This window comes from Pongo abelii, chromosome 10 (genome assembly GCF_028885655.2).
Source record: "Pongo abelii isolate AG06213 chromosome 10, NHGRI_mPonAbe1-v2.0_pri, whole genome shotgun sequence".
Lineage (NCBI taxonomy): Eukaryota > Metazoa > Chordata > Mammalia > Primates > Hominidae > Pongo > Pongo abelii.
The window spans coordinates 773,687-787,020 of record NC_071995.2 but is presented as its reverse complement, the minus strand read 5'-3'; the positions used below and the strand labels follow the sequence as shown (position 1 = coordinate 787,020).

The window sequence follows — 13,334 nt, the reverse complement described above, 5'->3', positions numbered from 1 at the left end:
GCAAAGAAATAAATGATGGTTTCTTAATCACAGAACCACATCCCATTTCTGTAACACTGCTACACTATTCACAAAATATTAATGTCATATACTCATGACACATAGTCTTAATAAAAGACAGAGAAAAATAAGCAGTTAAGTATATTGGAGCTTCAACAAAAATATGATTTGACCTCTTTTTTCAGGTAGATGTGGAAACAATCTCATCAATATATAATGCATCATGTGAACTCTTCAGAGGCAACTTGGGAAGGTGCTTAAAATAAATCATTCTTAAATCTGTGAATCAATGTTTTCTTTTTTTTTTTTTTGGAGACAGAGTCTCACCCTGTCGCCCAGGCTGGAGTGCATTGGCGCTATCTCAACTCACTGCAACCTCCACCTCCCGGGTTCAAACGATTCTCCTGCCTCAGCCTCTCGAGTAGCTGGGATTACAGGCGTGCGGATCATGCCCAGCTAATTTTTGTATTTTTAGTAGAGATGGGGTTTCGCCATGTTGGCCAGGCTGTTCTCGAACTCCTGACTGCGTGATCCACCCGCCTTGGCCTCCCAAAGTGCTGGGATTACAGGCGTGAGCCACTGCACCCAGCTGCATCAATGTTTTCTTAAAGGAAATTATGCTATCTTTTTTGAAAAACAAGATCCCTTTCTAGAAAAGCAATGTAAACTCTGCTGACAGAACCCAACAGTAATATTTTCTGACCGAGACAACCAAATATTAAAATTAAGGTGCACTACTTGTCTAATAAAACCAGTTAAAGAAATCTGCATCTTAAACATCTCAGTAATTACTGAAGATCCTGCGGTATCAAAATATTACCTAGGTATTATTTACTAAGAATTGATGCTTGTAATTAGCTGGGTGTGGTGGGGCGCGCCTGTACTCCCAGCTACTTGGGAGGCTGAGGCAGGAGAATTGCTTGAACCCAGGAGGCGGAGGTCGCAGTGAGCTGAGATCGCGCCACTGCACCACTGCACTCTAGCCTGGAGACAGAGCAAGACTCCGTCTCTTTTTAAAAAAAACAAAAACAAAAACAAAACAAAGAATTGATGCTTGTTTTACTAAAGAGCAATGCATAGCATAACATGACTCTAAAAAATTAGCTTGACAGAAAATAGCTTGATTTGTATACCATATTCACCCATCCACAAAAGCCTATTTATATCTCAATTTGAAGTGATAAAAATCAACACCCAAAACAGAAGCCTGAAATTTGCCATGGGTATAGGACCGGGTTTCTCCAGAAATCCAACAGCCACTTCCACACCAAAACAATATTGCTTCATCTGAAATTACTTATTAGCTGTCTACTGGACTACAAATGCTTTATCATCTCCCAAATTATTAGATCCTAACTAGCTTTTGTTCTTCAACTACCTAATCAAGTTATTTACCTGCTCTATGATTTCAGGTTCCTTATTTGTCAAATAAATAGCTGGGCAGGATAACCCAAGATTTCTCCCAGTTTCAATACACTAAGATTTTTAACTCAACAACTTAACTCAATATTCTCCCGTCTTGCTTCAGAAATATATGTATATTAAAAGGATACATTTAGTGAAAAAGTTTCTATCTTCCCAGTGCTTTAGTAATCCCTTGGCTTGTCCTTTAATTTGGCTCCAAAGATAAAAGTTCAAACACTGACCCACTGAATACTTTATTAGGCATGTAGTGCAAGCATCCTGGTCAAAAAACCAAAAATACTGCCTAATTACTGCTATAAAGGATTTTTCAGATAGGATAATCTTCAAAATCAAAACAAAAAATTATAGAAGCACAGACAAATGACATGGAAGTTTCTAAACCAGGTACCACTTAATAAGCTAGGATTCATCTAGTTCTGCAGCCAAATCCTGAAATGACTCAAAAATAATATGCGATATAAGATTTTCTTTAGTTTGGTAATGCCCATGCCTAGATAGAGAATTAAAAATCCAAAAAGTTACGAGTTCTAAGAAAACCTGAGAAGCTTAGACAAAGTTTTTATCGTGACATTAGACAAATTAAGTTTTTTTCACTGTATTATCAGTTCCAAGATAATAAAGTATCAGAAAATTCCAGGTGATAAAGGGAAAACACACATCACATTTTGAGAAGTCTCAGAAGTGAAATAATTAAAATTAATAAAATTAATTCATAAAGTGCTCAACAAGTAATTGGATCCAGTCTTAAAAAAGTAAGGTAACCGGTTAAGGAAAAAAAAAAAATTGTTAAAAAGCACCTATTCAAATATAAAACTATAATGGAAGAATAAAATTCCAGCATCAGTATCAATAGGCATCGATAGTACAAGAAAGAAATGTGTCTACCTGTAAATTTCTGCCTGTAAACCAAAAGGAATCGGACATAAGGTTTTTTGTTGTTGTTGTGTTTTTGTTTTTTTTGAGACAGAGTCTCGCTCTGTCACCACGCTGCAGTGCGATGGTCCAATCTCCGCTCACTGCAACCTCCACCTCCCGGGTTCAAGCTATTCTGCCTCAGCCTTCCGAGTAGTTGGAACTACAGGCGCGTGCCACCATACCCGGCTAATTTTTGTATTTTTAGTAGAGTCGGGGTTTCGCCATGTTGGTCAGGCTGGTCTCGAACTCCTAACCTCGTGATCCACCTGCCTTGGCCTCCCAAAGTGCTGGGATTACAGGCGTGAGCCACCGCGCCTGGCCCAGACTAAGTTTTTTGAATATGACTGACCAAAATGAATAGTTTTCGTTTGACGAGGTTTTCTTTTTTAAAGATCTGTCACCTTTTCAATTCTAAAATACTATAAAATTAATGAGTAGTTTTAATTTCACACTACCTTAGAAGTTCTACATCATTAACTGTAAAAGTTAAGAAATGATTATGTTTGTAAAGAACTTCTTAGTTTTTAAGTTTACTTCCACATGCTGTGTTAATTTCACATTTGAGATGGCCTTAGTTATTTGGAACCTGACATTCAAAGGGTTACGTGTTAACCTATTAGTTCATGGATAAAATAAGTTCCAAGATCATTCAGTTATTTTCATATCCTGTATGAGGCTGGTCTATATTCTTGGCAAGATTACTATCAATAATGGCATTTTTTATGTATGCATAATGTGGCTGACTTTTTTCCTTCAGCATAAACCTGCTCCTACTAATAACCTATGTTCACCTATGCCCAGTCAGGGCAATATTTAAGCAAGCTGCTTCAGTAAGTCAAGCAACAAGTAGCCCAAACTCAGCTGTTTAAACCTAGAATGTACTAGTCAACCAGAATGACACACCATTATTTATACCACTAGAGGTTAAAAAAGGAAGTATTGCGACTCCTTCGGACTCTTGGGAAAGTTTAGCTTAAAGATATTTTATACGATTAAAACAATGATGATGACATTACAACTCTCAAAGCACTTACACAATTTTGCATTGGGCTCCTGTACTATTCGCTGTATAGTGAATGGGCTGAAAGACATTAGTTTAATAACAACGTCAGGGCAATGCTGCTACTGTAAGGCTTAAGCATCATTAGGTAGAACAACATCAAACATCCAAAAGAGGCAGAGAAGAGTCTTTTTTTAATAATTATTTTATACTAAATGCCTGTGCAACCATCAAGCAAAATACATCCAAAGGTACAAGGTCGTTCTCATTTAAAAAGAACAGCCTGATCTCAGGAATGGAAACACACTTCTACACCCAGACGCAGCTCATCACTGCAGAGCCTTTGATGAGATTGAAATGCACAGAGGAAGAAGCATCTGTACTTTCAACTTCCCCACTCATTCCAAGTTTCTTGCCAGACACTAAACCAGGAGACAATTCGTTTGTACTAAGATGACCTTCACCACCGCTGCCCAGTAGCAAATCCCTCTGGCTACCAATAATTCTTATCCTATTCCAACACCTAGGCACATGCTACACATTCTCCTAATTTCAGCCCCTTTCAAAAGTTGGCCTCCCCCTCCCACTCGGAGTCCAACAGAGAATGCCAAGTGAAGGGTGAACTTGATCAACTGGCTTCGCCAAGCCAAGTTTGGGATCCAAAGGACCTTCAAATAAAGAAGTAGGTGGGGCTTTACCTGCAGTTCACACCAGGCGACTTCCACGGTGGTTTCAGTGTCTAGACCTTTGTAGACCGTCTTAAAGGAGCCTCTGCCGATTTCGATGTCAAACTTGAGAAAGCGGCCATCGTTAGACATTCCCACGGCCTTGGTCTCCAGCTCTTCGATATCATCCTGCTGCTGGCTCCGTTCCTCCTGCGGCTCCTTGGCGCTGCCGCCGCCGCTGCCACTTCTCGCCGGCGGCGGCTCCTCTTTGCTCCCCACAAGGCTAGGCTGGGACACTGGGCGGTCTTTGCTGGTACTGCTGGGGACAGTCGAGGGGGCAGGGCCCGCGACGGCCTGTTCCCCAGGGGCGGCAGCGGCTGGAGGCTGCTGGGCTACCTGGGAAGTGGCGGTGGCGGTCACGGTCTCTTCCCGGTGGGGCTCCGGTGGAGCACTCTGCGGGACAGCCGCGGGGATGCTGGGCTGGGGGAGGGAAAGAGGAAGGCCGGGAAGCTCCAGTGCAGTGGCATTGGAGTCGCAGATGACACTCCGGCGGAAGAAGCGGTGCTCAGTGGTGGTAGTGGTCGCGGCCGCCCCACGGCTGTCCTTGTCCATAGTGTGGCGGCGGCGCCTGTACTCCTCGGTCCTGCCGGCCACAGCGTCGGCGGCCGCGGCTCCCAGCTTCTCCCCCACGGAGGAATCGGAGCTGGAGCCATTCTTGGGGGCAGGAGCCGGCGGCGAGAGGAACAGGGAACCGGGAGTGCCGCTCTGCTTCTCTGCGGCGCCGCCAGACATGGTCGGTTCGCTGGAGAGGGGCGAGCGGGCTCGGATTTGTCAATGAAAAGGGCGTGAAGGGCCGAGCCTCCCGCGCAGAGGGCTGCAGGGCACCGCGGCCGGGCGGGTTCGCGCCGACCCGGACGACGCCTCACTCAGCACTGACAAGCCGCAACGAGGGGCAGGCGGACCGCTGGGCCCAGCTGCGGCGGCTGCTGGCACCGAGGCTGCTGCGGCTCACGAGGAGGGCTCGAAGGCGGACGATTCGGGAGCGCAGCCACGGGGGTTAGCGCCGCACGGTCCGCATCCATCCTGCGGCGAGCGGCGGCCGGGCGGGCGGTGGCAGCAGAGGCGCCGCAGTCATGAGGGGAGGGCCAGGGGCCGGCACCGAGTCGGGGCGGATGCGGCTCCCACTGCCGCCGCTCGCCGAGCTGGGCGGGCTAGGCCCAGAGGGCGGCGGCACCGCGAGCACGGGACCAGGTCCGATGCCCGGGCGGTGGCAGCCCCGGGGCAGAGGAGTGGGAGGGGCCGAGGCGGGCGAGGGAAGGCCGCGGCCCGGCTCCCGGTCACTCGGGCGGCCGCCTCCTCCCACACGCGCCCCCAGCGATGGGGACCGGCCTCACAGGTCGCCCATCGCCCAGAGGCGAAGGGCCGGAGCCTCGGAGCCTCGGCGCCTGAGGAGCGGGCCCCCCCTTCCCCGAGGCCTCCCCGCCCGCCCCAGGCCTGGCAAACCCGTCTCCTCCCGGGCCGGTGCCGGGGGCTGACGGAGGAGGGAACGGCGGGGAGGGGAGGGCCGCTCACCGCGGGGCCCGAGCTCCGCTGCTTCTCTGAGGCAAGAGGAGAGGAGACCTAGAGGACTGGGTGAGGGGGAATAGGGAGAGAAAAGAGCAGTCACCCCCACCAGGCGCCTTCTGTCACCGAATGGGGGTGCGGAGTGGCCGAGACAGGAGCCGCGTCCACCCGGGAAACTCTCCGCGCTAAATGGCGCCGGGAGTCTGAAGCCTCCACACAGCCCGCTCGGATCCCGCCCCCCGCCGCCCGGGGCAGCCCCACCCCCCACCTCGCTCCGGGGCTTTTGCGCAGGCGTGCTAGCCCCGAGGCACCCTGGGACTTATAGTTTACGGGTTAGCCGGGATGAACGGGACCTAGAAGAAAAGTGCCTACGACTTCCGTGATGCCTTGCGGTTGCTGTAGCCTGATGCCTCGTGGGAGTTGTAGTTTTCTTTGGAAACCGTCCCTTCTAAAGGCTGATGGGAGCGTCATCACGGGTCGCTCAACCCCATCCCGAAGTCCGCGCGAGCTTAGGAAAATCATTATTTAGGGATTAATTGTGGAAGAAGGAAGGGAAGGAAAAAAAAAAAAAAGAAGAGGAACGAGCGGGGGTGGGGGGGGATGGAAAGACTCCCATCATGCTCTGCTAAGGTAGAGAGCTCTTAGGGTTGCCATGCAATGAAAAATGATCTGTTGTTCGTCTTTAATGGAGAGAGCCGCAGTAGTGTTAAGTGACTGCAGGGCTGTGAGGGTGGAAGGGAAGGGCAAAGCAGGATAACCGGAGCCTGAGCTCTGAGTCGGAGAAGGGGAAAACAAACTTTGTGAAGATTTTGCATGAAATTAATATTGATTAAATGGATTGGAGGAGGAGACAGGGAGGATTATCTTCCATCCTCCTCCCCTCAACAATTGAGGCCACATTCTCAGCTCCTGGCCGAGACGGATATTCTGGCTCTCAAAAAAGGGCTGCCTTACTGAAATCGGGGATCCTAGTGAACTCTATCTTTGCTTTGTCTGAAAAATAATAAAAGGGGAGTTAGGGGAGCGGTGGATTTAAGAAAAGATAAGGTCTACGGATCTATGGGTCTTTGACCACACTCGGGGGGCTGGGCTGACTTCTGCCTTTGTAGTTGGTTGAAACTTATTTTCCACCTTTCTTCTGCTTGGTAGCTTCGTGAAACAACACCCCCTCTTTCTCTAGAGCTCCTGAATGTCCACATGCAATGTCTACCAAGGCTCTGGGCCCGGGAAATGTGGATCCATGCGGCTTGCCGCCATGGAATGTTTTTCTTGAAAGCATCCTTGTCGGCCTGGACCCCTGTGCTCCTCGCAACTACTCAAGATGTGGAGGGGATGAGCACCAGGGGGCACCAGACGGAGGAGGAAGCCGGACTCGGGAGCAGACGGCAGTTTAAAAGCCTCAGTCCAACCGGTGGAGAGCGGGAAGCGCTGAAAACGTACGCAACCGCATCAGAGCGTCCGGACGCGGCCGCCTGTCTTCAGCGCCCGCTGCGGAACCAGCTCGGAAGCGCGCGTCGGGGCCGAGGACCACGCTGCGAGCGAGCAACTAGCAAGGAACTTGGCGGGAGGTTCCTTAGCACAGTTATCGGATGAGCTCCACCTACAGAAGTCTTGCCCTACAGTTCATGTTAATTCATTTGATACATAAAATAGTTAACGCTATTTTTCTTTTCTTTCTTTTTTTGTTTATCACAAGCTACACTTTCAAGTTTACAAAAATGTTTTAAACCAATGATTGTTAGGTTTCATGAAGCTGACAGGTTATGAACATTTTAAAATGCCAATTCACTAGGGACAACTAGACCACTAAAATATTAGTGTTCCATTGCTTTAGAAAATGTATCTTTCATTCGTTTGCTATTGGTAATGGTAAATAATCTCATTGTGGTAAATGGAATTAAGAGTGTTTTTCTAACCGTAAACCTAATGTAAGCAAGGGAAGAAATGGCTGTAAAATACATTTTTATTGTACTTTTGAGTAAAATGAAACTTGATCCATTGTTGCTTCACTAGGAAAAATAGTCTGATTTTAAACATAAGGCAGCTAATTACAAATTGGCAAGTTAAAAGAAGATCCGTAAATCACAATGTTCCCTTTTGGCACCATGAAAAAATTAGGATATTTTTGTGTGAGTGGTTGTTAAAGGATTTTATTATTGCCTGTTCCTGTTTACTGAGCCCTGAAACTTTGGCCCCACTGCATTGGACACAAGTCCCTTGATAATCACCATGCCCTATCAACATGTCTTTTCAACCAGGAACAACTAAATTCATTGTAAGTAATTTAATTAACCGTTGACTTAAAACCACACTTGCCTAGGAGACAGCTTTTCCCACTTGTGTAATATTAGCTTTACAATGAAAACAGATACAATTTTAAGTTGAATATAATCTTATTATGTACAATGATTAGATTTAAAGGTTATGTTATTTAGTGTGCGTATCTTACTAACAAACACTTTTTTGCTCAGTTGTGGGTTTTTTTGTTTTTTTTTTTGAGAGAGAGTCTCACTCTGTCGCCCAGGCTGGAGTACAGTGGCTTGATCCCAGCTCACTCAGTTCTTTTTAATGCTTACCAACCTACCTCCAAGTAAATGATATTTTCTGTTACTCATTACTATAATTCCTAATAGTACTTTTCCTTTCTCTGTCACTTCAATTATCGAGTAAAAATCAACCTCTCTATGTTCCATATAAAACATCAAGTGACTGTAAACAGAGATAACAAAGAACCCAGGATACAATGAATGCACTAAGCTCAGAGGTTTGACTTCCTGACATTTGGTTCCACAAGAAGAATACAAGTATGTTATTCTGTCTCACCATGTCTCTATTCTCTCTAGTTCTTGTTCATGTTCTCACACTGATTGATTCATGTTTCTTTCTATTCCCATCCATTCACATTTTTTTGTTTACATGGTTTCTGCCATTGGTAACTAGCTAGCAATGAAAGTCAGAGACACCTTTGATTTAGACAGTGGCTGAAATATCCTGAACACACAAAATCTACCTTACTTTGAATGTGGCAAAATATTGATACATAAAGTTGCTTCTTGAAGTGTAGGGGAAAAATTGTCCCATCCTAAGAGCATTTCTCCTTTTTTTTTTTTGTCTCCTTTCCCTCATTTTCCCATGCTCCTTTGTCTTGCCTATGGGTAATTTTTATTTTACCTCTTTGTCATCTGGAACCCTGTCATCTGGAAGTGGGAAGTGAGAATCAGGCAGCTAAACAATGAAAAATAGTTTTTTAAGAACTTTATATTATAAATGAAATAAAGGGGGTGGGATTTTCCCTATATCAAAGTATATTATAAAACCATAAAATTAAATCTGTATGATATTGAGATAAGCATAGGCAATGTAACAGAAGAGAGAGTACAGAAACAATCTCATGTATGTATGGGAATTTCATATAGAAAATGGCATTTGAAGTCAGTAGGGCAAAATAATAAACAGTGCTTGGACAATTAGTTATTCATTTGAAAAATAAATGAGGTCAGTGTTTACTTCAGACTGTTCACAAAATTAATTTCCACATAGATTGAAGAACTAAACTTTTAAAAAATATCTCTAAAGAATTTTTTAAATATAGGAGAACATAGGGTACTAAAGGGCTTCAAAGAGCAATCCAAGAGCCACAAAGAAAAATATTTGACAATATCAAAATTGATAATCTATTCAACAAAACACAAGTGACAAACTGCCAGAAAAACTCTGGAGGCTGTATAACAAAAGATTAATATCCAAAAGATATGGGGGGAAAAAAACCTCTTAAATCACTGAGAAAAAGACAAACCACTGTATAGAAAAGGAGGATATGAAAAGAATTTACAAAGCAGTAAATGCCACCGTGGCTCACATCTGTAATCCCAGCACTTTGGGAGGCCTAAGTGGGAGGATCACTTGAGGTCAGGAGCTCGAGACCAGCCTGGCCAACATGGTGAAACCCCGTCTTTACTAAAAATACAAAAATTAGCTGGGCATGGTGGTGCGCGCCTATAGTCCCAGCTACCCGGGAGGCTGAGGCATGAGAATCGCTTGAACTCAGGAGGCGGAAGTTGCAGTGAGCCGAGATTGCACCACTGCACTGCTGCCTGGGCAACAAAGCGAGACTGTGTCTCAAAAATAAAATAAAATAAAATAAAATAAAGCAGTAAATGCAAATAACCCAAATAAACATGAAAAATGCTGAAACTCAGTAACTAGCAAAATGCAGATTAAAATATAATATTTTCTCTCATAAAATTGAAAGATTATCTTTTTTTGAGACAGAGTCTCACTCTGTTGTCCAGGCTGGAGTGCAGTGGTGCAATCACAGCTCACTGTAGCCTCATACTTCTGGGCTCAAGCCTGCCAAGTAGCTGGGACCACAGGTGTGCACCACCATGTCCAGCTAATTTTTAAATTTTTTGTAGAGATGAAGTCTCACTATGTTACCTTGGCTGGTCTGAGCTCCCTGGACTTAAGCAGTTCTCCTATTTTAGCCTCTCAACATGCTAGGATTGCAGGTGTGAACCACCACGCCTGGTCTAAATTGAGCAAAAAAAAAAAAAAATTTTTTTTTTTAGTGTCCCCATCATGGCAATTTGCAAAATTTTTAGGGATTCATAATATCAAGTGTTGGCAAGGATGTGGGGAAACGTGCTGTTTAATGATACAGTAAATTAGTACAACCTTTTTTGAGGGCAATTTGTTAGCAATTATTAAAATGTACAATGTGCATCGTCTTTTTCTTTCTTTTTGGTACCTACCTTAGAAAAATACTTGCACATGTTTCCTAAGAAATATCTATAAGAGGCTGGGTGCAGTGGCTCACGCCTGTAATCCCAACACTTTGGGAGGCCGAGGCGGGTGGATCACAAGGTCAGGAGTTCGAGACCAGTCTGGCCAACATGGTGAAACCCCGTCTCTACTAAAAATACAAAAAATTAGCCGAGCGTGGTGGTGTGTGCCTGTAACCTCAGCTACTCGGGAGGTTAAGGCAGGAGGATCACGTGAACCGGGAGGTGAAGGTTGCAATGACCCAAGATCGCGCCACTGCACGCCAGCCCAGGCAACAGTGCAAGACTCCGTCTCAAAAAAGAAAAGAAATATCTATAAGAATATTCACTATAGCCAGGTGCAGTGGTGTGTGCTTGTAGTCCTAGCTACTTGGGAGGTTGAGGTGGGAGGATTACTTGAGCCCAGGAGGTCAAGGCTGCAGTGAGCTATGATCACACCACTGCACTCCAATCTGAGTGACAGAACAAGACCCTGTCTCTAAAAAACAAAAACAAAACATACATAAAAACTTTCACCTTTCACTATGGCTTTATCTGTAACAAAAAATCCAAATGATCTGCATGTTCATCAATAAGAAAATAGTTAAACTATGGTATTTCCAGTTTGGGGTACACCATGCAACAGTAGGAAAAAAGGAGGTAAATATGTATGTGGTGCCATAACTATTAAGTGAAAGACTCAAGTTTCAGAATAAAATGCACTAGATCACATCTTGCATTTTTTTTAAAAAGTTATGTTTCTATGTGTATTTAAAGGCATGCAGAAAAAGTCTAGGTAGTACACACCAAATTGAAAGGGGGATTACTTCTGGGGAATACTCAGATCTTTTTTGTTGTTTCTTTTTTAAGATGGAGTCTCGCTCTGTCGCTCAGGCTGGAGTGCAGTGGTGCAATCTTGGCTCACTGCAACCTCTGCCTCCAGGGTTCAAGTGATTCTCCTGCCTCAACCTCCCAAGAAGCTAGGACTACAGGCACACACCACCATGCCCGGCTTATTTTTTTTTAGTAGTGATAGGGTTTCACCATGTTGGCCAGGCGTGAGCCACTGTGCCCAGCTGAATACTCATATCTTTATTTTGTGAATTTCTTAATACATTCTCACTCATTGCGGATAATTTGAACGTTACAGAATAAAGTATGGAAGAAAGTGAAAATTACCAGAAAATCTACCCAGTCATAGATAGCAACCTTTAATATGTAGGCGTATTTCTTTCCAGACAGATAAAAATTTTATAATTACATCGTAAGCTTTTCCAGTGTATTACATACTCTCTGGAAACATCTGTCTTTAATAGCTGCATAGTATTTCACCATATGACATTACCAAGTATAAGTTTTTCACATTATCTGGAAAGAACACAGGAGAAAATATTTTAAAATGTCCCAGGCTTTAACATGCTCTCACAGGAAAAGATTTATCAGAATCACCTAGGAAGCTTTTACAAAATACACCTGTTGGACTGTTTCACCACTACTCCTCATCCAACCTAGATATATTTGTTGGTGAGAGAATTCATTGCAAGCAGACCTGCATTGCAATAATTTTTTTAAAAGAAACTATTAGTATATTAGTAAAAGAATTAGTAAATTAGGATTTAAACAAGGAATGAAAATACCAGAAAAAAAAATATTTTGGAAAATATAAAAGGCCAGAAAATAAAAAAGAAAATAAATAAAAGAAAACATCAAAGGCACTTTATTAGTCATGTTAAAAGGTAAATGATGGTTTCAAGCAAACGTAATAACAAGGTATAATATGCATTATAATATATGAATAAGTAAGCGGGACATGGTGGCTCATGCCTATAATCCTAACACTTTGGGAGGCCGAGGTGTGAGGATCACTTGAGGCCAGGAGTTTAAGACCAGCCTGGGCAACATAGTGAGACCCTGTCTCTAAAAACCAAAAAATATTTTTAAAGTAAATAAAATTTAAAAAAATAATATATATAGAAGTAAATGTATAATGGTTATAGCATAAGGGACAGGAGGAGGAAATGGAAGAATAATGTTATTAGGGTCTTATACTATATATGAAATGGCATAATATTATTTGAAGGTAAACTATAATAAGTTCAAGTTGCATATTGGAAAGACTGAAGCAATCACTAAAATTATCAAATACAGAGGTATAGGTAATAAACCAGTAGTAGGGGTAAAATTGAATAATTAAAAAATACTTAAATAAGGGGCCAGGCGTGGTGGTTCACGCCTGTAATCCCAGCACTTTGGGCAGCCGAGGTGGGCGGATCACAAAGTCAGGAGACTGAGACCATCCTGCCGAACATGGTGAAACCCCGTCTCTACTAAAAATACAAAAAAATTAGCCGGGCGTGGTGGCGGGCACCTGTAGTCCCAGCTACTTGGGAGTCTGAGGCAGGAGAATGGCGCGAACCCGGGCCGGGAGGCGGAGCTTGCAGTGGGCGGAGATCGCGCCACTGCACTCCAGCCAGGGCGACAGAGCGAGACTCTGTCTCAAAAAACAAAAAACAAAAAAAATACTTAAATAATTCAGAAGAAGGCAGAAAAAGAACAAAAAGAGAGCGAATGAAATGACTAGGAAACAGACCAAGAGGATTTTAGTTCAACCACACTGACAATTATGTTAAAATTAAATGGTTTAAACTCTTTTACACTCTCCAACTCAAAGGAAGACATTAAGAGATTGGATAAAAAACAACACCATACTACATGCTGCCTATAAAAAAAAACTTTAAAGATTAAGACACAGATTAAAAGGATGAAAAAATATATACCAAAGAAACACCAATCAAAATAAAACAAGAGTGGCTATATTAATACAAAACAAGGACTATTAACAGGGATAGAAAGGGATCTCTCATAATTACAAAGAGGTCAATTCCTCAAGAAGACATTTCAATTCTAAATAAGGGTTAAAACTGTAACACTTCTAGAAGAAAACAGGTGAAAATCTTTGTGACTCTGGGTTAAGCAAAGAATTTTTTTTTCTTTTTTTTGAGACAG

General features: G+C 43.5%; 2 protein-coding genes across 25 annotated transcripts in view; one reads left to right on the top strand and one right to left on the bottom strand.

Moving 5' to 3' along the window:
- Positions 1–5,774, bottom strand: part of WNK1 (WNK lysine deficient protein kinase 1) — a 160,445-nt gene extending 154,671 nt beyond the window's left edge. For 22 of the 24 annotated variants that reach the window (XM_054527806.2, XM_054527807.2, XM_063711674.1 and 19 more), the window contains exon 1: positions 4,039–5,768. In XM_054527806.2, the coding sequence (XP_054383781.1) occupies positions 4,039–4,797 (759 nt within the window). In that variant the 5' untranslated portion in view covers positions 4,798–5,768. Of the gene's footprint in view, positions 1–4,038 lie in introns of all 24 variants that reach the window. The other 2 variants (XM_009247295.2, XM_009247287.3) reach the window with 1 other exon arrangement.
- On the top strand, positions 4,796–7,230 carry LOC129049292 (CLK4-associating serine/arginine rich protein-like). The gene is made up of 3 exons (XM_054527788.1): positions 4,796–4,802; positions 4,848–6,198; positions 6,718–7,230. The coding sequence occupies exons 1-2, from the start codon at positions 4,796–4,798 to the stop codon at positions 5,627–5,629; spliced, it is 789 nt and encodes a 262-aa protein (XP_054383763.1). The 3' UTR covers positions 5,630–6,198; positions 6,718–7,230.
- The last annotated feature ends 6,104 nt before the right edge of the window (positions 7,231–13,334 follow it).